This window comes from Elgaria multicarinata, chromosome 4, assembly GCF_023053635.1.
Source record: "Elgaria multicarinata webbii isolate HBS135686 ecotype San Diego chromosome 4, rElgMul1.1.pri, whole genome shotgun sequence".
Lineage (NCBI taxonomy): Eukaryota > Metazoa > Chordata > Lepidosauria > Squamata > Anguidae > Elgaria > Elgaria multicarinata.
Window position 1 is genome coordinate 31,767,117 of NC_086174.1, and position 26,680 is coordinate 31,793,796.

The 26,680-nt window shown below is 44.5% G+C and overlaps 1 protein-coding gene across 1 annotated transcript in view; it reads left to right on the plus strand.

Annotated features, from left to right (window-relative positions):
• The first annotated feature begins 13,533 nt into the window (after positions 1-13,533).
• VASH2 (vasohibin 2) overlaps positions 13,534-26,680 on the plus strand; it is a 42,853-nt gene continuing 29,706 nt past the window's right edge. Inside the window, exons 1-3 of the mRNA XM_063125574.1 lie at positions 13,534-13,910; positions 18,421-18,509; positions 23,919-23,975. Coding sequence (XP_062981644.1) covers positions 13,635-13,910; positions 18,421-18,509; positions 23,919-23,975 — 422 coding nt within the window. The 5' untranslated portion in view covers positions 13,534-13,634. The remainder of the gene's footprint in view (positions 13,911-18,420; positions 18,510-23,918; positions 23,976-26,680) is intronic.

Below are 26,680 nucleotides of genomic sequence, written 5' to 3' on the forward strand. Positions count from 1 at the left end.
TACCTTTCCCCCAGCTAACTGGGTACTCATTTTACCGACCTCGGAATGATGGAAGGCTGAGTCGACCCGAGCCGGCTGCCTGAAACCAGCTTCCGCTGGGATCGAACTCAGGCCGTGGGGAGAGTTTCAGCTGCAGAAACTGCTGCTTTACCGCTCTGCGCCACACGAGGCTCCAATATTCTAAAACCACAATTATTTTGCAGGTTTTGGGTTTTTTTGTGGGTTTTTTTGCATATATGGTGTACATTAGGAGAATGCTATCTGGAAATTATGTTCTGTTCTGAAGAGGCCACTATTCACACTAGCATTTCGGCCCAGGTCCTCTATTCCAGCAGCATGAATTATATCTGTTTAGAGATGCAGCAGAGCTCTATCAGTTCAGAGTTGAACTATAAATGTTCCCAAATATTGTAGAATTTGAATACTGTAGTATTTATGTATTAGTTAAAAGGGACACACAAAAAGCACCATGAACCACAATTTCATGGAACAGCAAAACTGTTCACCTATAATTCTGAGTATGTACTAGCCACCTATATGCTACCTCTGGTATCAAGAGGCAGTATGGCTATGTGCAGCAGTTGCTGGGGAAGACAACTGGGAGGGTGCTTGTGCACTCATCTGGTTTGTCATTTTTCCACAGGCGAAAAACGAAGAGTGCTGGGCAAGATAGACTTTGGACTGATCCAGCAGGGCTCTTCCGTTCTATATTTAATTATGTGTCAACTTTATTAAAGCCCAAATGTCAGATGCATATTCCTGTCAACCCATTTCAGTTAAATGCTTTAGTAATGAAGATCACGTTGATTAAAGGGCACAGGAATGCCCCTTTAGTCAAGGTGAGTTGTGAACAAAACAAAAACTGTTATAACCCTAAAAGTCTACTGCTTAGAAAAAATCACACCTTTTGAGCAAATAACAGCATCCATGATCTACCTGATTGTGCAAATATTTAAAGTGATCTGATAAAAATGTCCATAGTTATGGCAAGCTTAAAATGCTGAAATCTAACACATTTGTACTTTTTACTCCAAGTTGTGGCTTGGCATATCATGTATTTCTTTCAAATGTTGGTGAAAACAACTGATGTACCTTATTCAGGCTAATGTAGGTGTGACTTTCATTGGTATGGTATAGTTTGACCCTCAAGAGAATTTGGGGTGGGGAGGAAATGCACGGGGGGAGGAGGAGGAGGAGAAGGATTGGGGGCCTCACACTACTTTTCTGAAAGCAGAAATGCAGCACAAGGGCCAAACCATAGCTCTTACTTGCTGTGTGATGGGAAAAGGACATGCAAGGACTGTGTCTCACACTTGGGATATAGTCACACATTACATTGAAGATGCTTCAGTTATTCTCATTATGTGTATTGAGAGTGTAACTGCCTGTAGAGGACAGCCACCTCTTATCTGTGGAAATTTCCCCAGAAGTTTTAAAGACATAAGAACATAAGACAAACCTTAAAGACATAAGAACATAAGACGAACCATGCTGGATGAAACCAAAGGTCCATCTAGTCCAGTACTCTGTTCACACACTGGCCAACCAGCTGTCGACCAGGAACCCACAAGCAGGACATGGTGCAACAGCACCCTCCCACCCATGTTCCATGGCATAAGCTTTCATGCACTAGATGATTTCATATGAGGAACCATCTTCCAGCTCTTCCTTTGGAAGTCTTTTTAAGGGCCAGTACAAGACAGCAGCTGGTCATTTGGACTTTTCAGACAACAGAACTTGAGCTGACGGTCTCTTAGATTTCTGCAGAGGGAGACCTCTGCTGTTAGCTTGGTGCAATACTTGAATGCCTTCAAAATGTAGCAAACTGTGGGCAGAAGGCCAAGATCATTGACTGTAAGTGAATTAAATTGTGTGTTGGCTTCTAAACAATCAATATCCAGACAGGAAAACAATCAACATGCACACCATGTTATAGTCTCTGAACTTCAGACAAAACGTAATAAAACGATGGTGCATCCTATACAATGGGTAGGTAGAAGACAGACCATTATCTACAGGTAGATCTCTAGGTGCTTTGCAGTTAAGGTGGCCCTGTGGACCTACTTTACAGAGGACAGTCTATTTGAAGGCATCCTCTATTTGAAGGGCTTGACGAGTTTAAGAACCATAAGGAGGGAGAACACGGGCCTTGAAGTTGCCCATCGGCAGTTAGCACCGGGATAGCAGGCTGTGCAGGTACATGGATGACCTTGTTCCAGTCTTCCCACTATGGTGAGGTGTATTGTCTTTATATTTAAATGACAGGAATTATTTCTAAATTATTGAATGAGTTCCCGCAGTCATTCTAGCAGGCTGTATTGAGGGAGATGAGAAGGGAAAGCTGGGTCATTCCTCCAGCCCTGCTGTGAAAGACATAATTCCTCCTCCATCCTTCCCATTCCTTTTTACTTGTGTGTTGTGTCATCATCATCATCATCATCATTATTATTATTATTTGAAGGCTGTGGATGGTTACTGTTTTGTTTTACTGATTATATGTAAGCAGCTCTGGGAGCCTTTTTTTTACTGAGGAGTGGGATAAAAATACTATAAATGAATCAATAAAATTTGCATTTTGACATGTATACCAGCACATGCAGCTTTTATGTGAATCTGTGTCCTCTTGTCATCTTCTTTGGTGATACATTTTGTCCTCCATTTTGATGAGGCCTAAGTGGCCACCTTATTTGCATTAGATCCACAAAGGTTTCTGACTCCTAATTGTTTAACAACAGTAACAACAAAAGGCCTTTTCTCTCCCTTCTATTATTTTTCTGAATTAGGTGGCTGGAACAGCTTGGGGAAAACTGGAAGTGGATGTGAAAAGGGTCAAGTGCAGGGCATGGTCTCAGAAGCATCCTCTCCCTTAATTCTATGTCCACACTCCTCAGTATTTCCTTGCCTGACTCAAGTTGGTAGCCATGGAGGCTGGTAGCTCTGATGTCAGCGGGGTGGTAAACAATGCTCCGGGGTTCAGTCAGAACTCTAAAGTGGCTATCCAAGGTGCTTCATACCTTAGATAGCTCCTTTAAAGTTCTGACTGGTTTTGACTGAAACCTGAGGTGGATTCACCATCCCACTGATATCGGAGCCACCAGCCTCCACTTGCTGGGAGAACTCTGGCTTCTATCAAGGATCAACATACAGTTCTTGAATTTTATTATTACTATTAGGGTAAAGTAAAGTACAAAAATGAAAAAAATTAGACACAGATAATATATGCAACTATACATATTTAGGTAAATGGACTTATAACAAAAGGGAAAGGGAAACCAATGTGACTATGAATATTATGAGCATAATGGCCTATCCCAACCTGGTGCCCTTCAGATGTGTTGGACTACAAATCCCATCACCCACAGCCAGCACAGCTGCAGCACATGATGGCTGGGGATGATAACACTTGTAGTCCAATATTTTTATTTTATTTATTTATTACATTTCTATACTGCCCAATAGCCGAAGCTCTCTGGGCAGTTCACAAAAATTAAAACCATGAGGAACATAAAACAACCAACAATCTAAAACCCCAAATACAAAATACAATATAAAAAGCACAACCAGGATAAAACCAGCAGAAATTGATATAGGATTAAAATACAGTATTAAAACAGAAAAATTTAAATTTAATTTAAATTAGGTGTTAAAATACTGAGAAAATAAAAAGGTCTTTAGTTGGCAACAAAAAGAATACAGTGTAGGTGCCAGGCAGACCTCTCTGGGGTGCTTGTTCCACAGCCGGGGTGCCACAGCAAAGAAAGCCCTCCTCCTAGTAGCCACCTGCCTCACTTCCTTTGGCAGGGGCTCTTGGAGAAGGACCCCTGTGGATGATCTCAATGTCCGGGCAGGTACATATAGGAGGAGGCATTCCTTCAAATAACCTGGCCCCAAGCCGCTTAGGGCTTTGTATGTTAGTAGCAGTACTTTGAATCGGGCCCGGACCTGGACTGGCAGCCAATGAAGTTGTAAAAGGACTGGTGTGATGTGGTCTCATTGGCCAGTCCCTGTTAGTAACTGTGCTGCCCTGTTTTGTACCAGCTGAAGTTTCCAGACCGTTTTCAAAGGCAGCCCCACGTATAACGCATTGCAGTAATCCAAACGAGAGGTTATCAGAGCATGGATAACTGTAGGTGCCAGGTTAGGGAAGGCTAACCTATAACATTCAATATTCCAGGTAATTTATAAATAATAGTTTTCCACACTCACAAAAATCGTATTAGGAATGCAAGTACATTACTAACTTCTCTTTTGCTTGTGTTATAGAGCCTCTTTCCAGAATTCCCAACAGCACAATCTACAACCAAAGGAACGTGGATACGGAGACATTTCCCATAATACTAGAACCCAGGGTCATCCCATAGAGCTGATTAATGGGAGATTCAGGAAAGATAAAAGGAAGGACTGGGAGCAAGGGACAAAGGAAAGGTGTCCCTACACAAAACAAGAGTGCCCCAGACCCCCACATTATGTTATGGACGATTGTAGGATTCAATCCAATGCCAGGAGTGATATAAAAAATCCAGACTAATGCATGCCCCCTGGCATGGGATGTCTTCAGTTGTGTCACTCCAGGTGGCTGCCAATTTTGGCTGTCATGTAGACTTGGTCTTCATGTCTATATGGTTTCATGATTTCCGCCTTAATCATGAGGACTAGAAAGTAGGGATGTGCTCCGCTTCTAATCAGACCGGCGAATTAGAAGTGGAGCGGGGTGCTTCGCCGGCAGAGCGTGGCGAAGAGGATCGGGGTGAAGGCGGATCCTTCGCCTCGATCCGGAGCTCCGCTGGAAAGGTAAGTGGGGTTTACCGGGCCCTGCCGCTGTCGCCCATGCGGCGACAGCGGCAGGGCCTGGTAACCCCCCCTCCTCTCCCTTGCCTGCCTCCGCCCGCGGTCCCTCGGCTTCTTCAATTGAGCCCGCGGTTCAACCAGGAAGTCTAGGCTGCACTTGTGGCCCAGACTTCCTGGCTGAACCGCGGGCTCAATTGAAGAAGCCGACGGACCATGGACGGAGGCAGGTAAGGCCCCCCTCCCCCTTGGGCGGCGACGGCTGCAGGGCCCGGTAACCCCCCCGCCCTCCTCTCCCGGCCTTACCTGGCACCACTCCCCTCCACTGTGGAGCTCCAATTCGGAGCCGGAGCTCCGCAGCAAAGAGGAGCGGAGTATGGGCGGAACGGCGTGGAGCGGAGCAGGCCAATCCAAAATTTTTGGATCGGCCCGCGGGGCAGAGCGGGGGGTCCGTGCATACCCATACTAGAAAGTTTAACTCCTGGGAACAGCAGGTTTTCGTAGGTAGCTCATTAGTGCAGAGCAAAACTCAGCCCCTCAGCCTTATCTGCCAGTCAGGGCTGGTCTATTTGTAGGGGAGCAGGGCGAGAAACATTCATCTTGGGCATCACCTGGGAGGCTCATGCCATGGCTGATCATACAGGTGATAGGTCTGGCCTCAGTAGCCATTCCACATGTTGCGGCTTTCCCCAGATGGAGCAAATTGAGGCAACGGAATGGGAATGATGGAGATTTATACAGCAGGTGGCAGCAGACCCTTTTTGTCCCCCAGACCCACAGCTATTTGCATGTGGAAAGAGTTTTCCACATGTGGATTAGATCTACTTGAGAGAGCTATGAGGCTGTTGTGTTGTATAGCGCAAACCCCTCTGCATCCAGCAACTAAAGTGCATCACTGTATAATTTTAGATGCCAGGTTACGACCTTCCTGTGACAGCAGGCCATTTAATCTTTAATCTGTTGCTTCGATTACTAACTTTACGGCTGGCTCTTTAATATTTTTTAATGTTAAAAGTATTTTATTATTTTGATATTTTCATTACTGTCTTTATTGGTTTGGTTGCTGTTTTGGCATTTTTCATTTTTAGGATTGTAAACCACCCGGAGGGCATTTGCCAGTTAGGCAGTATCTGAATTAATTAATTAAATAAATAAAAATCAATACGTCTCAGAATGTTGGCCACACAGGGACAGCAAAACATGCACTTTAAAAAACAAAATCCCACTCTCAAGCCATTTAAGATGAAAAATATAATTCCATTATACATTATACGATGTGCTATGTTCTTTACAGACTTTATCTTGCATTTACAACAACCCTACAAAGCAGGTCATAATTATACCCACTTTCTAGATGGAAAACAGAACTATATTCCCTGGACCAGACTGACGCCAAACAGAAAATCAGGTTGTGCTACCATTTCATGTCTTTGTGGGGGCAGTCACGGATGATGCTTCAAATGCCTTTCAGTGTGGAATGCATCGTATGTGGATATTATTATAACATAAGTGCATGTCCCTCTGCTGCCCACAGGTCCTGAGGTTGGTACCTAGTTGTGCTGCAACTGTTCTGTTGACCAAACACTACTTATACCACACCTGACCAATCCAGAAGGTTCAAACTGCCTGCCAATCCCAAAAGCAACCTGTGAGATTTCAACTGGGGACAGCGAAGCATCATGCAATGTGATTCCCCCAGCATAAATTAGATTGCAGCATAACAATTAGCCAGAGCAGCTGCTCCCTGATAATGTGCAAAAAGAACATCATGCACACAGCAGGGAAATGCAACCTGACACTAAGTAACCCCACCACAACCGCTATGTTTCATTCGCATAAATCCCTGGCAGGCTTTAGATTAGAGGAAAGGCCTTTATTCAGTTATAGGCATGCCCAATCAGTCTGTGTAGGCCTGCTACAGAATCTGCAAGCTCCTCCCACTGGCTTCCTGTCCCAGCACTTCCTGTTCCCTTACTAAACCTTGAAGCACTTCACCTAATTTCATTACTCACGATACACTCATGTTGCACCCCTTTATTCTCTTTGGTTCCTACAGTGCACTCCGAGACATGAGCACACCCTCAGATTAGTTTTGAGGCTGAGGCCGAGAGCAAGCATTTAATAAACCGGGTGTACACGCATAAACCACAAGACACCTATTAGCTCGCACATTAAGAGTTTCAGCGGCTCTAATGATATTACACGGAGCTTTGCATCTTTGACTCACCCAGTGCATAAACACTAATAACCAGGGTGAAGTTTAATGAATGTTTACAAAGTGCTTGGATGGGAGTTGCTAATGAAATGCTTGCTGCTGCTTCGACACTTTCACTTCTTCAGTAAGTTCTCCTTAATGAGGAGTTTGAGCAGAGCATTAGTGGGAAAGAGCCGGTGGGAGGAGAAGAACTGTAGCAGCAGATTGATGGGACTTGGAGTTCCCATGAAAACATTTTCAGGTTGGTTCTCTGTCCAGCCCGCCTGGGATCCTAATGTGGCCCTCTCTGGTTCCCAAATGGCCACACCCCTTTTGCTGACTACCTACTGATCATTAGGTGATTTCCTGCTTTGGGGGCAGTTTTTTCCTGGATTGTAAAATGCCAAGATCCCTCTTCTAAGGCTTAGAGGGTTTTCAGACGGGGGAAAATCACGTTTCCTTACCGGCGCTCTTGCTTTGAGTGAAATCCCTTGGGGAAGAAAGCAGCAACCACGTGGCCCATTCAGTATAGTGGGACAGCATCCTCTAGTGGCCGTTTTATAGCGAAACGTCTCCTGCACATGGCAGGAAATAGCTGCAAATATCACTACAGCCTAGAAAAGTCACGTTTACTGAGGATTATTTTATGATGAAAGAAATGGTGGAAGGAGTGGGAGACGTGCAGAAGGAACTCATCATCATCAAAATGACCCACGGACATCCGTAAGTGGCCAGTCAAGAGCGTACTATAAATCACTTGTATGAAAAAACTCTTAGTTACCAGCAATAAGAGCTTTAAGCATGTTGGTTGTTTTTGTTTGTTTGTTGTATTTTTGGTCTCTTGCGTTTGGCCCCAGACACCACTGAAATGCGTCCCCGGGGTGCTTCTCTGAAATTGAATCCAGCCCTTCAAGCTGAAAGAGGTTCCAGCACCCCTTAGGAGAGACATTTTCAGTTCAGGGAACCAGGGATGCTGACACATGGTGTCAGGAAATTCAGTGACAAAATATCTGCGTTTTCATTCGTTGTCAGCACATCCAGAAGCCAAGAGTGAACAGGGCTGACAATCCTTCACAGGGTAGCAAATTCACAGCAAAGAGAAGGACCTTTGTTCACAGCCATCCCCCTTCCTGAATGCCTCTTTCTGCTGGAACCGAAGACGGAACGGCCATCGCAAACCCACACGGCCGGCTTCCTTGAGCTGCTCAAACAATACCTCCATGGTCTCTGTGGTGCTTGTGCGAATGACAGAATTGGATAAGCAATTCCATACCAAGAGGAATTGTAAGCGAGGTCTTTGCAGATGAGAGTGGGAGAACTGCTTGGCTCCTCCAGGGATTGCTGTGGCTAGGTGTCCTACTTTACAAAGGTCAGTCCTCGGTTTTGGAGAGCTGGCAGAGGACTGTTTGAAGGTGCCCTCTATTTGATGGGCTATCTGGTTTAAAGTAAAAGACGCATAAGGAGAGAAAGTGGAGGCCTTGCAGTTGCCCATCGACAATTAGCACTAGGCAACAGACTGAACAGGCAGGCACACCTGGACTAGTTCTATACTAGTCCTTTGTATTGGTATTGAAGTGCACTGATAACCGTTGGGGTACACTATGCATTCTGTATAGTGCTTTTCCAGTGTTATTTCTTGCTTTTTATTCTGTATTATCCAACATACTGCAACAGATATCATTGTGTCCTCTATGAGGTATAAATGTGTAAGAGGGATATAATGTTACCATCATATCAATCTGACACAAGGTGTAGATCTGGTTCTGGTGAATCTTCTGGACTATGTGAAGATGTATTGCATTTCTATTTAAATTACAGTTATTATTTCTAAATTTGCACGTATACGTATACATTTATAAAGGCTAATGTAGATGTGAAACAGCATGGGGGACAAAAGAGAACACCAAGGGTCAAACAGGAGTCTCCCATTAAAAATTTCTGAAATCGGCCTCCCAGCAAGGACCAATGCCTTATAACACTATGCCCACAAGCTGCAGCTCCGTACGCTGGCCCAGTAGGATACCATGGTCAATGGTATCAAAAGCCGCTGAAAGATCCAGCAGAACCAACAGAGTCACACTCCCCTTTATCCAGTTCCTGGTGTAGGCCATCCTCCAAGGTGACCAAGGCCTTCTCAGTCCCAAAACCAGCCCTAAAGCCAGATTGAAATAGATCTAGATAATCCATTTCATCCAGAAATAGCTGGAGCTGAGAAACTGCCGTTACCACCATATGTGGTGATGTCACCAAAATTGACTCTATTTGGGGGGGGGGGATTTTGGTGTGATGAACCAAAAGTGGTTTCAAAATCTTACATCAAGATTTCAACTGCTCACATTCTCTCATCATCATCATCATCATCATCATCATCATCTCTCTTTTTTAAAGGTTTTCCTAGATGTGATGTCTTCGACAGATGGGCATATCTGTCGTTTGTAAGATTTGTAATCCCCTGGAATGCAGTTGGTAACTTGAGGACCACAGAAATGCCTAAATGAACAGCCTTGAATAAGGCTATTAGGTAGTATGTAAAAAGAACTTTGAAGCCGTGAAATGTTAGGGTAAAAATAATCGCCTTCATTCTTGACATGCTCATACATTTTACCATTTATGGTTCATTTTTTTACATCATTCCCATCTGCCATCTGGCCTAGATGAAAAGGGAATCTGAGGTCTAACAGATCAAATCCACTGATCCCTATAATGGGACTTCCCTAAACCCTAGATTATGCCACTGTCCATCAGCTAGAAGCAAAAGCAAATACAACTGGGCTACTTTACAGGAATTTTACATCTTAGCATGCACATTTTAAGATTATAGTCAGATGCTAAAGCAACCATTTTTCACTGAGGCTTTCAAATAAAACTGCTCCCACATATCTCAGATGGGGTTGGGGGTAGGATTCAAAGGCAGAAGGTGTAGTTGCAAGACACTATTAAGTCCTGGTGTGTTTCATTTTAGAAATGAAGCACTGGAGTTAGATTAGGACCTCAAAGACTAGCATATGAGAGAGAAGATATATGCTGTTATCTTATTTTTTGTAATGTTTCCATCTTTCATTCTTGCTGTACATTGTAAGAATTCAACATCCATTCAGATCTGCTGATATACCTTCCAGAAACACCTTTGGCTGTCCCCCCACCCCACCCCACCCCCTGCCAAGGGTGTAGCCTGAATTCACAATGTATGCAGGAAGTAGTATGAAATAGACACATGTAGATTGTCAGGTGTTTGACATACCTGCATAGATTATGCTGCAAATAAGTACATTGGGAAGCTATGCTTAGTCAAGGCTTTTTATTATATATAGGTCAAGTCTATACAGTACAGAGGAAAATACATGTAATTTATCACATGGAGACTCATGTTTGCCTAGACATCTAGCGCCCCATCCCTATTACAGATGTGTGGGGTAGGCTTTTGTTACTACTCAATGTTACTCCCACACACAGGCACTTTCTCTTTATTACTATTATAAATATTCCAGGGCTGGACTATAATATTAAAAAGGTATTCTGCTCATATCTCAACTATCTCTCACAGGTCTGTTGTGAGTGTGCTTTGTACACTTAAGAGTGTGAACCTATGCACGTTTACTGTGCTGAACTGTGAACCATGGGGCTTTCTCCCAGGTAAGTGTTCAAAGGATTGCAGCATTACAGTGCTATCCTAGTCATGTCTGTAAAAGTCTTTCCGTGACCCAAGCCAAGACAAAAAGGGCTCCCGAACTGTGAGGTAGAAGACTTTAGTAAGATTAAAGGTAGGGTAGATACATGGGAAGAATAACTAAAAGTGACTTGAAACATGCATAGCATAAAAACCCAGTAATGGATAAAACAATAACATCTTAACTGTGACTACTCACTCATCAGCAGGGCCTTGCCCCCCCCCTCCCATGGTTCTCTCCACATCCTTTGGCAAAGACAAGGCCAGGAGTTTGGGAGGGGCCCCAACTATATACTTTTCCTCCTGTTTCGCCTTGCCCTCCCCCCCTCCTTCCTCGGCCTCTGAGATGACTCATGGCATTGAAGTAGATAATGCCATGAAGTAGATGTCTTCTTGGTGCCAAGGCTGTTTGTCATTTAGAATGTGTGCATAATAATACCAAACAGGCTCTGTCATTTAGAATTTGTGCATAATAATACCAAACTAAAACTACCCTCTGGCTATCTGTTCTCCTTCACAATGTCTACTCAGAAGTAAGCTCTATGGAGTTCAGTGGGTCTTATTCCCAGGTAGTGAGTGACTGCAGTCTAAATCAGTTTGATAATAATAATAATAATAATAATAATAATAATAATAATAATAATAATAATAATATAAACTACCAGCATATGCCATAGCTGTTGTCAAAACATAAAAAGTCAATTTTAGTGCTTGTTATTTATGTATAATTAACTGTAATTATTTATTTCACAATGACATGGACATGCCATGTCATAAGGAGCATAGGAAGCTGCCGTATACTGAGTCAGACCATCTAGCCCAGTATTGTTGACACTGACTGGCAGCGGCTCTCCAAGGTTTCAGGCAAGTTTGTTTCCTAGCCCAACCTGGAGATGCCGGGGATCGAACCTGGGGCCTTCTGCGCGCAAAGCAGGCGCCCTCTCCTGAGCCGCACACCCTCCTTTCATCATCACCAGGCCATGAGATCAGGCCGTAATCTGAGCAAGCAGTAAGTAGAATGCCAGTGAGAAACTGGGATGGTTTGTATTATTATTAATATACCGTGCATCATCTATCCATTTCGCCACATCTTTTATCGACAGTCAACTGGTCGGAGCTGATGGCTCTGATTTTGGTGGGTCTATGAATCTACTCTGGGTTTCAGTCAGAAACAGCCAAAACTCTAAAGGAGCTATCTAAGCTGCTTAACCGTATCCCCAAAATAGGCCCAGCACCTCCATAGCGCCACCAGAGTTCTGGCTGGTTCTGACTGAAACCCAGTGTGGATTCACCGCCCCACCGAAATCGGAGCCACCACCCACCATTGGCATGGGGAGAAGACGAACCCCGCTGCCCAAGCGCATCCCACGTTAGTCCTACTCACGAGTAGACCCACTGAAATGAATGGGACTTTGGTGAGATTCGCGTTGGACACCCGACAAGCCTCAAGCCCGACGCTCCCGTAAAAATGATTGAGGAGCTTTTCTGCAGCCCAGCGATCAGATTTCCCGGGCTGGCCTTGCGCGACTGGCGAACCGGCGGCCAATCATAGGCCCGCAACGCCTCCGCGAGCCCCTCCGCCGCCCCCTTAGGACCGCCCTTCTTTGTTGCGGCGCCCAATGGGGACGCTCGGAACGTCGGCGGCTGCCGGGTAACATGGTTACATGTCAGAGAGTAACGCTTGATCATGGAACATGGACTAAGGCGAGGAAGGCGAGCGAGGCAGCCGCAGCGGCAGCATCAGCCGCAGCCGCCCGGAGAGACTCCGGTGCAATGAATCTCGACGCGACCAGGTGAGGCTGGCGGCGGCGGCGGCGCAAGGAGCAGCGGATGGGTGGGGTCCCGGGGGGTGGGTCGGTGGGGGAGAAGCCGTCTCCGTGGAAGGAAGGCTTGCGGGAGGGGGAACAGGCGGACCCCCCCTTCCTCCCCGCCACACGCGCGCCTTCCAAATCCCCACTCGCCCCGGCCTCTCGTCTCCTGGGATCGGGCCCTCGGCGTGGGAGACCGCATGGTTCCCACTCGCCCCAGCCCGTTTGCCGCATGCCAGCCCGTTGCCGAGCTGCGTCGTGCTGTCAGCCCCAGAAGAGCGAGGATCGGGACCAATGGAGGCGGGGTGCGCGTAGCGAGCCGAGGCAGGACCCCCTCCCCGCTCAAGACCGGAGCTCTTTGTGTATGTGCTCCTGCGTTTTTGCCTCTCGGTCCGACCCCCACCCCCACCCAAATTCCAAAAGCCGAACCGGGTCCTAGGCACAGAGATCTAGCGGAATCCGGCAGCGCGGCAGGCAGATTGATGTGAACCCGGGACGATGGCACGGGAAGCGAGGGATCCGACAGCGGGCTCTCGATCTCTTTTCGGCGACACTTCTCAGAGGGGGTATTAATTCTTGCTTAGACCCCGAGAAAGGATCTATCTCTCTTGGCTGCTGTCACCCGCTGGCGAAAGAGAGCCCCGGGGGATCCTGAAGAAGAGAGGGGGATTCCTGGCCCTCCCCCCCATTCTTTTTGTCTGGCAGGTGAATGGGAGAAGCGCCGGCTTTGAGCATTGCCCTTCTATTGTTCGCTGGTTCCCGCTGACAACAGAAGCGTGTGCATGTGTGTGTGTGTGTGTGTGTGTTGGGGGCGGTGGGGCGTCTGACGCGTGTCTGCTTGAGTCAGCTCCCTTAGCTCTACAAGGGCCCCGGAGAGAGCAGGTGGGAAACCGAATGTTTTGTCTAGCTTCTCTGTGATGCGAACCTTCTCCGGCTGACACACGTGTTGCCTTCCATTCTCGGCTGTCTTTTTAGATTCTGCCTGTACGAGGGGAGCCCCGCCAGTGACCTCCTCCTTGTCTACTGCTAGCAAGCAACTTCATGTTGGCCTGATTCTTTTGGCAGGAGGGAGGGAGGGAGGGAGGGAGGCGGGTGATGGAGAGGGTGACCCTGCTGGGGTGTTGAACTGTCTGCCTTTCCCGCTCTGCTCCGGACCGCTGGTTCCTTTTTGGAGCTCACGATGACGGGATCCGGCTCCAATGCTTCCCGCAACCCCCACCCCAAAGGAGACAAAGGGGGGCGTTCCAGGAGCTCCCATGCTCGGCCGGTCCATATCGCCAACAACGGGGGCTCGGAAGAGGAGGACAAAGACGGAGGGGTGGCGTTCTTCGTCAACAAGAGTGGCTTTCCCATCGATGGGCAGACCTGGGAAAGGATGTGGGGGCATGTGGCGAAGGTGCATCCTTCTGGCAGAGAGATGGTACAGACCATCAGGAATGCGACCCTCCTTGCAAAAGTAAGTTGTGTCCACCGCTTTCTGCCTCCAAGTCCTTATTCTGTGCCTAAGCCCCTCCCCCCACTAATACTCTAGCCGGACTTCCCTAACCCAGGGAAGATATTTTGGCTACAACTTGCATAAATCTGTGGCCAGGGATTATGGGAGTTGTGATCCAAAACTTCTGGAGGACACCAGTTTCTAGCCAGAATGGGTGAATCGAGCTCCTTGCCATTATTTGCTTGCTGCGTGATCATTTCTGCTTTCCGGATTGACGGTTTCAAAGAATTGGGGATTGTTCTCTTTTGTAGGAAAAAGAATAACTGGAATGAAGGACAGGCATAGGAATGGGGTGAAGGTAAAAGCCAAACATTTTGTCCAGTACCCACTGAGAACTTGATCTGATGCCTTCTGAGATTTTGTAAGCTGCCCACATGTTTCTAGGCTTTTTCTGTACAGTCATGAGGACTAGAAAGTTACACTTAAAAAGAAAAAAAAAGACAGAGTTGAAACCAAATATCTCTGGATACCAAATTCTGTGCACGTCTGGGGTGCTAGAATACTCCCAGCTCTCATTATCCTTGCTTTAGCAGGCCCTTGAGACCTCTCTAAATGTAGCCCAACAGCTGCTCATGTTTTTCCTTGGGGGAAATACTTTTAGTTGCGTATTAAGAGTTGAGACCCAAGGTGGTAACAGGTCCGCACTCATCTGGGTATTTCCATACAAAGCGCTTATTTTGAGCAGCGAATTGCTTTCCACCCATTTGAAAATGTCGAGTCTTGCTGTTTGCTTCCAGGAACAGTTGTGAAAGTTTGCAGTTATCTGCTAACAGTTCTTGCGCTGTGATGAAATGGCAAGCGGTACAGTAGCAGCGGTTTGGCAGGGAAAATGGCCTGGCTTGCTCTTGTGCCTGTGCCAGCAGACATAAGTGAGTGAAGCTTTTAGTACCATGGACATAAGTATGAACAGCTCTGCATGTATGCAGATCAAGTTCACTTGGAGTACCATATCCAGTTCTGGGCATCACACATCACAGTTTAAAGATGGATATTGGCAAATTAGAATGTGTCTGAAGGATGCGAAAAGATGGTGAGGGGAAAAAACGGTTGAAGGAGGTGGGCATAAGATCGTGAGTATGCGCTGAAGAAGAGATGATTAACAGGCAATATTTGATGGGCTGATACGTAGAGGGCAGAGCAACTTCGTTTTCTGTTGGCCCACAGAATTGGACCTGAATCAGTGGGCTCAAAAAATTACAGGAAAGGAGATTTGAATTAAACATTAGGACCAACCTTCTGATGGTATGACCTGATCACCAAGGGCATAGACTGCTTTGAAAAGTGGTGAACTCTCTTCATTAGAGGAGGCTGAAGAACCACCTATCAAAGATGCTGTAATAGTGCGTTTCTTACATTGGGAGGAGGGTGGCAGAAGGACTAGATGATCTTTGAGATCTCCATCATCCTGTCATTCTATGAGGTGCAGGAGCACGGCCTGTTGGCAACCCTCTTTCCAGTCCATCCATTTTAATTGATCAGCTGCTGAACTGAATCCTTACGAATGGCCTTATTTGAAATAAATGCTAAATTGCAACGTGTGGAAATTTGGCCGATGCCAACTGAATGAAGTCTGTAATTAGCACCAGTTTTCTTATTAGAGTGTCAGAGGCGAAGCACACATTAGATTAGGTTTCCTCTTGGCCAGCAAGGAATAAGGATTTGGGTTTCAATGTGCATCCGTACACCTCAGTGGTGTTGCAAGCTGTCAGAGCAGATGCTGCCCCCATTGTGCCCTCCCCCTGCTTTCCACACTGAATTCTAATTTGGCACCGTATGACTTGTGGCTGGACCGTCTAGGCTGATGCATGAAACAGCTGGCAAGGGAGCGATGGAACCCCTTGCGATGATGGAAGCCGTCCAGAGATACCACCTGTTATGTTTGCAAGTCTAAATCCTGGGGAGACTTGAGAAGGATTTCTTCTTTAAGTACCCCTGGATTTTAGCAGTTGTAGACAAGAATGTCATCTGTCTAAGCAGGCAGCAGTTTTCGTGACCTGCCTTAGCAGTGAAGGCTGATGGCTGCGATGTCAATGGGGTGGTGAACTTGCTCCAGGTTTCAGTCACATCTTGGAGAGCTCCTTTAGAGTTCTGACTGAAACCCAGAGCGGATTCGCTACCTCACTGACAGTGGAGACACCATCCTCCACAGCTTAAAACGATAAAATAACAAAAAAAAAAAAAAATATCAACAAAATATGCTATTCTGCACCTATGGAATGGGTTGTTATTAGGGGTCAGGCCCCAACATTGCAAGTGTTTAGGAAGGCCCTGAAGATTTATTAGTTTTCTCTGGCTTTTCCCAGATTACGTTTTCTTGGACTTTTCTGGATTTTCAGATTTTAGTCCTATCTAGTATCTAAAATGTTTTTAATTTTTGTGAGCCGCCCAGAGAGCTCCAGCTATTGGGCGGTATAGAAATGTAATAACTAACTAAATAAATAAATATGTTTTATTGCTGGTGTTTGCTGATTTTCTTAAATTTGTTTGTGTGTTTGTTTTCTATTTTATGGATTTTTTTAATGTATGTAAATTGATTGTGTAAGCCACCTTGGGAAGGCTTTTATTTATTTTATTTAAATAAATAAAATAAGGGAGCAATCCTTTGCCCCCTAAACAGAATCTGTGGAGGGGGGCCTAGGATTTTTTTGATTCGATAGGATTTTTTTGGAGATAACGCCCCAACCTCAGACCCAAGAATCCACACTCCCTTTCACCCTGCAACTGTCATGGAGAGAACCACACTGGCTGCCTCCCTCTGAGGTCGCAAAGGTGACCTTGGTGAGGGGTAAAGGGGGGGGGGAGGTGTCACCTGCATTAGATCCCTGTATGCCTCCATGTCTGAGTTCTACTGCTGCGGTCGCTTTGCTCTGACCTGACAAAACTTCTGAAGCCTTGTGTTGTTGTAGAGTGGCCTCCCTCAGCCTTGTGCCCTCCAGGTGTTTTGGGCTACAAGAACTAGCATTTCTGAACGTCCAAAACACCTGGAGGGCACCAGGTTGGAGGAGGCTATTAATGAGCAGTCTTCCGCTACCTGGTATCTTCCAGATGTGTTAGACTACAACTCCCATAATCCCCGCGGCAGTGTAGCTAATGGCCATGCTGTTTGGGAATGATAGAAGTTGTGATCTAACACATCTAGAGGGGTACCGGGTTGGGGAGGGCTGGTTTATATCTTAACACATGTTGTGTAAATGTTGATTCAAGATGTTGCATGAAAGATTTTTGGAGAGCGGTAGTATTGATTTTATTATTTATCACACTTGTATCCCACAGTGACATACTTGAGGTCCATGTGACCATTCTGAATACATTAGTAGTGCATCAAAATCGCTGGGCACATAATTATTTTTTTTGGAAGCTAGTACCACATTTTTTAGGAATAAGTTGTTTCTAGAGCTGCGGAGATGCTCAGTTCTTGTGTGCCACCATCAAATTGTTAAGAATCTGTACTAACAGGTGCCTAGATATTTTTTCTAGCTCTGATCATTTGTAAAATGACAATCAACACTGTTATCTTTCAGGCACCAGGTCACAACTTTTCTCTTCTCCCAGGCATTTAACAGCATTTAACAACGCTTAATAATTTTTTAACGGACCCCAGAACTTTTGTTTTTAAATGGATACTGTTATTTTTATGTTTTTGATGGTTTTAAATTTTGTATATTTTTTTAAATGTTTACTGTTTTTAACTTTTGTAAACCGCCCAGAAAGCTTCGGCTATGGGCAGTATATAAATGTAATAAATAAATAAACAACAACCAAACATTGTTCTTAAACAAGCTTCCCTTCTCCCTTTCCCAAGATCTTCATACCAAAGTTGTCTAGGAAGCTTGCTTTTTTTTTTTTTTTTACTTCAGACACCTAGCATCTGGCTACTGTCTCCTGCCACATATGCCAAAGGTTCAGTTGTTTAATGCGCCCATTGCATGTGTCCATGTCCATTTGTCAAATTGCCAGCATGGAGTAGTGAGTGACATGTGATACTATAATGAGCTCCCTTCTACCATTGCAGAAACAGCTGTGGAAAATGTTCCAGGGGAAGGACCAGGGCTAGGAATAGTGGTGCTGAGCGATGGAAAACTGTCTTCTGTGGGTTGCGATGCCTGACTATAAAACCCTGACTTGATTCAGCAGTGCTGGCTTGAGGCCAGAATCAATGAAGACAAAGCTGACCTTCAAGAAGTCGGTTCTTCTTTTCAGGCATTGGCGGTGTATATTGCTATGGCTGCTACCTTCTGTACGTGCCTCGAGAATCCCTTCTGAGTAAGCATAGGATGGGGCTTTGTGTGAGCAGAAGACAGCCATCGTGGCATTGCTGAGATGAGTTCAGCTCTTTTCCTCTGCCGGAATAAAATCTTCTGGGTTGCCTTACCTCAAAGCAATGGCCTCTCTCTCTCAGCATTTCTCTCTCTCTCTCTCTCTCTCTCTCTCTCTCTCTCTCTCTCTCTCTCTCTCTTTCTCATATGCACAGCCTTCAGTGCCATCTGTGCCAAACTACAAGACTTCCATGACCATCCCAGAATGGCTTCAGGCAATACAGAATTACATGAAGATGCTGCAGTATCCTTTCTTTCATTTTATTGTAGGTGGCCGAAAAGACAGAAAGCTGCTATGTTAAGCCTACCCATTGAGCTGTTAATGGAGGAAGGAAGGAAATGAGGGAGGGAGGATGGGAAGGGGATAATTTACAGACATGAGGGTAGAAAATGAACGAGGAGAAAAGTGCCCTAGCTGTCATTTGTAGCACTTGGGGAAGATTTGTAAGCGTGGAGTGCTTCACTTGCACTTTGGAACCCCATAATTAGCTTTAGCTGACACTGAAGAGGATGTAATTGGAGAGAGAGATTGAACATCTATCGATAGAAAGGTTCTCTGTGAACTTGACTTGAAAGGTCACTGGGATGGGAATTTGCCGGCTTCTGCAGTGTTAATTTGCACATCAGAAGATACTTGTTCCAACGATGATGATGCTCCCTTGGCCTGTATGAACTTTTTGCATGTATCCTTGAAAACCCACAGTGGCCTGTATTGAGCTGAAGAAGGCTAAAGCCCAATGGCATGGGATGGAATAGCACAGCAGGATAGATCATTAGTAAAATATGCTATGCAGGGGTTCTCATACTGTGGTCCGCAGACCACTGGTGGTTCATGAGGTCTATTCCAGTGGTCCACACAAAGGTTGCGAAACAGTTGAGAATATCTGAATTTGGGCCTGCACTTGATGACAGAGATGGAGGCTGTTTTGACCAGGCCTGTATTACTGAACATGCTAACATGGAATATTTCTTTCACAGGAGCTGCCTCCATACCGGAGATCTTCCCCCATGTTTGTTTGTTTATTTATTTATTACATTTATATCCCACCTTTTTTCCTCCAAGGAACTCAAGGCGGCATACAGAATCATCTTCCTCCTCTCCACTTTATCCTCACACCAACAACCCTGTGTGGTAGTCTGGGCTGAGTGACTGGCCCAGTCACCCAGTGAGCTTCCATAGCCGAGCAAGGACTAGAACCCAGAACTCCCGACTCCCGGTCCAACATTCCAGCCATTATACCACACTGTCTCTCTAGTGTTCTCTCTGTGTTGTTCTAGCTGGTCTAGTCTAGTACCAGCCATCTGCAGGGCTATTCCTGTCCAATAATAGTAATAATAATAATAATAATAATAATAATAATAATAATAATATAAAATATATATATTTATTTCTTACCCGCCTCTCCCTCTGGATCAAGGCAGCAACAACATTGAATACAAAGATATAAAATACATAAAACTGATTAAAAACATAAAACCAATACATTATTAAAATCCTAAAATCTTTTAAGACATTTTAAAATTCGACTGGGTAGGCCTCCTAGAAGAGATCCGTCCTTATAGCTTTTTTAAATTCAGAAAGGCCATTAAGCAGGCGGATCTCTCCCGGCAGGCCATTCCAGTCTGGGAGTGGCAGAAGAGAAGGTCCTCTGGATAATGGTGGTCAGCCTAGTTTTGGCTGACTAGTTTGGGTCTGTTCACACAAATGCCCTTATACATATGCACATATGTAGACATGTGCGAGAGGAGAGATGTCGTACCCACTAGCCACTCCCCTGCATAGCAGCATGTGCACTGGGCACACCCCCAGGCAGCCTTGGGGACAGATGTGTGGTTCCTCCACATGGGCATGAATGCTGGGTCAATCAGGATCCCCGCTCTCTTGGAGGAGCCCTGTGTGCATACATACACAAGCCTCCTTCACATGCAGCCACCAGGAAGTGTGGCCAGCACACGCATCAGTGGGCAGAGTATGTGTCTAGCAGGCTTCTTGAGGAACACATAAGCAGCTTTTGTGAGAACACAAATCCCCTCAATATGGAAACTCAGGCAACACCTAATTGGTGCAGTTCAGGGTCCCACAGGCCTATTGCAATAGTGAATCTGGAAAAACAAAGAAGCTGACCAGCTTTTTTAAAATTGGCAATTTTAAACTACCCCCCCTCCCCAGATCACTAGAAATGTGCCGATGGGAGGTCTGTGTACCAGGCAGTAGGGGCTGGTGGCTCCACTCTGATTTTAGACAAGACCAGTCAGAACTTTAAAGGAGCTACCCAAGGTGTGAAGCTCTTTAGAGTTCCATGTGGTTCTGACTGAAATCCGGAGCGCAGTCGCCACCCTCCTGACAATTCCCTCAGTTGTACGACGACAAATTAACTTGATGTGTTGCCTCTTTTTGGGAGGGAGGGAGGGAGGGAGGGAAGGAGGGAGGGTGAGATGTCTGACTCCCTTACATGTCACATCTCCACAAGGGAAACAGATGTTCTCATTTTGCTCCAGTCTGGGTATTAAGCTGCCTTCCTACATCAAAGTGTGATTGAAAACCATACCAAGTATAAACCACTGAGTTGGCCACATGTAGAATCCAAAGCCCCCAGCATGGATGAAGTCTTTCTTTATGCTATAGGAGAAGTCTGTTAGACATTGTCACGAACAATGAATCACAGAAGTGGCTTCTGACAGATTCATAAACTCCCCCCTGCCTCTTGGCAGAATATAAAAGTGGATGAGGGAACTCCAATGGCCAGTAGATTAATTTTCACCCTGTAGGCATTAATAATGCAACCACTATGAACAGTCTGGAATATTTCCCAGTCAGTGAGCGTCATCAGACAAGTATTTTATAGCACACTCGTTACTGGCCTCTCATGGATTTTTGCGGGTTGTTTTCATGACGCCCTCTGCCTCCTGCACGTCTCCTGCTCCTTCTGCTCATTTTTCCATCACAAAAAAAATCCAGAAAATCCGATTCTTTTTGACTTCAATGAAACTTGCCGCCATTTCCTGCTGTGTGCAGGAGAAGCAGCATGATAAAAATGCTTCTGAATGGGCCATGCGGTCATTGCTTCCTTCCTCTTTCTTCCCTGTGTGAAGAAAAAGGAAGCTGTTCGTCCCTATTGTGGAACAGAAGCAGGAGGCAAAGCGATGGTAGGGAAGCACGATTTTCCTCCCATCTGATGATGCTCAGTATAAACGATATATCCCCAGCCTGATATATCTGAGTCTTCACAAAAGGCCAGTTTGACCCTCTTACATTTTGAGGCAAATTCAAAAGCACATTGATTTCTTGGATAGGTGCTCAACCGATGAGTGGCGCATAAAAGGTTTCTTGAAGTGGGGTGAGGGTGGAAAAAATTGGGATGGAAGAGCACAAAACATGAAAGAAAGAAAGGAAAGAGAGAAAGAAAGAGAGAAAGAGAGAGCCCTGCAAGATGGTGGAGTCTGGGTAGAAGTCTGAAGAAGTCAGGAAGAACAGCACGAGAAAAAATAAAAAGCACAGATGGAGGAAAAGGAGACAAATTGTGGTTTCTTAGCTTGAAACTAGTTATATCTTTCCGTTTTTCAGTGGGAGGGGTGTGTACGCACCCTACTTGAGCCCACCCTGAACTTAACCACTGGGAATATAACTGACCCCAAAGGGGTATTAAAAATATCTAAAATGCTTCCCCATAACCTGTGTCACTTCACACTCCACATATTCTCCTACAGCAAAGGGTCCTTGCTCAATCTCCCCTCACCTCCCAATATGTGTATGTTTGTTTTTAATTTGAGGGTTTCATTAAAATGGCACTGGGTTCAGTTAAATCCCAAATAAAGTCAATGGGAGAAAATAAAATTCTCTAAGTTCAAGTTTCTTAGGGTTGAATAACACTAACATTGGTGAGGGTGGAGAAACTAATTTAGCAATTTGACAGAGTTCAGAAGTCATGGCTAAACCATTGTTTGACTGTCAGGGTTGAGTGGGTGGGAATACCTCAGGCTTATGCACACCCCTTCTACTTTCACTTCCCCTCATGGACTCCAGTTCTCTTGTTTACTTCCTGGTTTGTATTAACTATAGTTTGCCATGGCAATCATCCAATATTTGAGTAATTAAGTGCTTTCCCGAAAGATAGGAGGGTTTGAAGAATGTGACGACTGGGCAGTTGTGAAGTAAAATTAAGTAGATTTTTTTTCACACATAGGACTTCGTCTTTGTGACTTGACTTAGGGCATTGCTGGCTGGAGAATGCTGGGACTTTTTTTCTGTCTAAACATTCATAGGATTGTACCCTTACTCTATTTTTGAATCTGCTGTATATTTCTAGAAGTTGTTGTTGTTGTTATTATTGTTATTGTTATTATTATTATTAGGGTGACCATATTTTGGAAACCAAAAAGGAGGACAACATGGTCGGCCCCCAAGGGGGCGTGTCCAGCACCAAAGGGGCGTGCCCACCCGAACATAGCCTTGGTCACATGTCTGATTTTATAGCACACATTTAAGACAAATCTGTTCTACATAGCATCTTAATGTTAAAATCACTGAAATAAAGAACAAGTGAGAGATTCAATTATCTGAAATTAACTTCACTCACTCCTACTTTTGTAGGTTTTGCTGTACTTTGAAGCTTTTGCTATGCTTTGTGTGATACAGTCTCCCCTTCTCTCAAATATCTTTTCTGACTGTATCTTCACTCATTGCAAGCTGCTGTTGTTGTTAACAGGGTTTGCTACTGGCCGGCCGGATGGCTGGCTTTTTTTAATTTCAGTTTTTTAAAAAAGCTTGTGTATAATTGTCACAAGTTTCTCTACTCTAACATTAGGGTGGGTGTTGTGGCAGTTTACCTAAAGACTGGAGATCCCCTTGATGCCAAGGGCTGAAACTTCTCAATATGCAAAACCCCAAAGAGGACATTTGACAACCTGAGTTTGAAGGATATGGCTCCAGCAGTTTTAAAACACAATAATTTTAAAACTTTGAACTTTTAGAAAAATCCTTAAAAAAATGGATGAACAGATCTGATTCAAACCTGGCATGGCTAAATCTCTCCTTAAGAGCTATCATGGTGCCAACTTTCAGCCCTTTATATTTTAAAAATGTCATTTTTTAAAAATATGTTTAAAACCTCAAACTTTAAAAAAAATCCTAAAACTCAATGGATGGAAAGATCTGTTTCAAAGTTGGCATAGCTAAAGTCCTTGTTAAGAGCAATCATGGTGCCAAGTTTCATCTCTTTATCTTTAAAAATGACGATTTAAAAAATAATAATTTTAAAACCTCAATTTTTAAAAAAATCCTAAAAAATCAATGAATGAACGGATCTGTTTCAAATTTGGTATGACTAAAGCCCTTCCTAAGAGCTACCATCATGCCAAGTTTCATGTCTTTATCTTAAAAAATGACAGAGTTATAAGCATTTTTGTTAATTCCCACTAGAGCTGCTCTTTGGGAAAATCCAGATTTCCCCTCCCCCTCCCGGATTTGTCATCAAAAACCCAGACAAATCCGGGCAAATCCGGTCATATGGTCACCCTTATTATTATTATTATTATTATTATTATTATTATTATTTCATTTCTATACCACTCAATAGCCAAAGCTCTTTTTTGAATTTTATCTGTACCCCCATCTCCGTTTTGCAGTCACTTTGCCTTAACTAATATACCCCAGATACAATCACACAGGAACTCAATTCTTCGAAATTAGGAAATCAAGACCTCTAAGTGGGTAAGTGACACAATCTCTTTTCAGTTGCTTGGACTCCTTGGGAATCCCTGGTGGTCCAGTAAGCTTAAATGGGTTAGACAAATTAGCTGCATGGATAAAACGGCACAGAGTTGATTGACATCTCCAGCTGAGGATCTGTTTGGATAGCTCATCACTGTCTCAAACAACACATCCAAGACTTCTCTGTATCCTCTGACAATGTTGCCATCTACCCTGCTGATCAGGCATGAAGTCTTGGCTTCACGCTCAACTTCCTTCCTTTCCTTCGCGCCTCATATTGTCCATTGCAAAATCAAGCTGCTTCTCCTGGCATAACGTGGCAAAATTCCAACCCCTTATGCTCTCTCCGTTAGGTGAACGTTTTAGTTCATGCTTTAGACCAGCCTTTCCCAATCTGTTGCACTTCAGAAGTTTTGAACTACAATTCCATTCAGCTCCAGCCAACGTGGCCAGTGGTCAGGAATGTTGGGAGTTGTAATCCAAAACATCTGGGGGGCAAAAGCTTGGGGAAGGCTGATCTAGGAACACCAGAAGCTGCCTCAGACGAAGTCCAACCATTGGTCCATCAAGCGCAGTATTGCTGAAACGGTCTGGTGATGCCTCTCTAGTAATGAGAGGCTCTATAGTAATAGAGCCTTACTGTACGAGGCTTTCACAGGGCTGGGCAGAGGGGTGGTCAGCGGGGCCAGTTGGCATGGGCCTTTGATTTTGATAGGGCCTACTCTGAGTCCCACTGGGCAAAGTTGCTTGATTTTTCTGTTGTTGTTAATGAATTTGCCCAAAGAAAAGCATGTAAAGCATTCCTTAATGTGAAGAAGTGATGTCTTATATATATCTTGAATAAAAGTGCTTGCCATTACCTTTTTAATAAATTGTTCTAGTTCATATGTATTTAGAACTGATTAAAAATACTTAATGAGCAGTTTGAAATGGGGCCTACATTTCCTATCTGGCCCAGGCCTATTACCAGCTTTGCCTGGCCCTGGGCTTTCATGGGTGCTTATGGTAGTTTGTGGGTCCTTTACATGACACCATCCTCCTCCATGGCTTTTCCTTTGCAACTCTTACAATGTTTTTTTTTTGCTAATGAGGAAAGTCTGGTATTATTTAGAAATGGTGGCATGAGAGTCCCTTGTAATCATGCAGTTTTACTATACACAGTGACACCTAGTGGTTTTTTAATGAAATAGAAAGGCAGAAAAAGTGTGCCCCCAGAAGAAGCATGTGTAAAGAAGCCGACTTTAAACCCGTAAAGAGCCTGGAAGCATAAGCTTTGGTAAAGGTGCGGGATAAATGCCTCATGTAGAATTGTCCATAGACAGGTGTCTTTCCCAACCTGGCTGGAAATGTTGGGGATTGATCCCGAGACCTTGCTCATGCAATAAATATGCATAGGATTACATTGTTAACCCAGCAGAGGGGAAAACAATGATTCTGTTTTTTAATTTAAAACTAAACAAAACAAATGATATTTGCATCTTCAGTGAAATTGTATCCATTTGTTGCTGAATGCTTCATTAGCCATCTGTGCTGACACACATATTAGCTTTTGCAAGTTTGTTTTTTTCCCTGTTGAAGCTGAATGTGGAACTGGTGCAAGTCAGTCAGCCTGTGCTAATTTATTTAGTAACTTGCTGGCAAGGCTTATATAAAAAAAGCTTTCTACAGTATGTACACATGCCCCTCCCCTAAATTTTTAATAAATCCAGCTACATTACATAATGAACTTTCTTTGGTCTTGCAGTTTTCTCCTGGAAGAGCTTATTTAGCATCTTTTTAGCGGTGTAATGGTAGTGGCACTTAGATTCTAGTTTTGTTTCAGAAAGAAGTGCATGCCCATCACCTCTGTCCCACAAATGATAAAAGCCTAATTAAATTATGCCTGAGCTTTATGGAAATTGTGAAGGATTATTATGGTCCTAGGGCAGGGTACATAACATAAATAAAACAATATAAAAGAACCTCACAAGCACTACAAAAACAATTCTGCAAAGGGCCAGAGAAGCTGGGGTGGGGGTTGGGTGGGATGGGGAGGGGAAGAGAAAGAGCCTGAGAGCCTTTCTATATGAGGCTTTTATTGTGTGCTTGTTATTGCTTACTCACTGTAGTTTGTTGGTCCTTTATATGACATAGTCATCCTCCAGGGCCTCTCCCATTCTTTGCAAATATTACCTTGGCTTTTTTTAGAATGAGAAAAGTGTGGTATTATTTAGAAATGGTGGAATGAGACTCTCGTGTAATTGTGCAAATTCTCTATACCGCAGTGCCACCTAGTGGTTGTATATTGAAATATATAGAAAGGCACAGAAAGAAAAACCCCAGATAAAGAAACACATGTAAAGGAGACAATCTTAATCCCGCAAAGAATCTGGAAGCAGAAGCCTCAGTAAAGGTCCGGTCTTAAAGCCCCATGTAGAAAAGCCCTGAGCGCAAAAGTGTGCACACAGAGAAGGGGAGAAATAGCTCCCCAAAATACATTATTTCTGGGGAAATCCCTCCATCCTCCCTTCCCCACTGCTGTGCGGATTGCAGCAAAAGCTTAGAGGGAACAGGGAAGTCTGACTAGGGTGGCAGATGATGTCTTCATCGCTAAAAAGTCATGGTGCTATGACTCCACTACATCGCTGCTCCAAAGAACAAATCCAGAGTCGCGGATTTTTGGCCTTAGTATGCAACTTCAAATAATGGGAAGGATTTTTGCCACA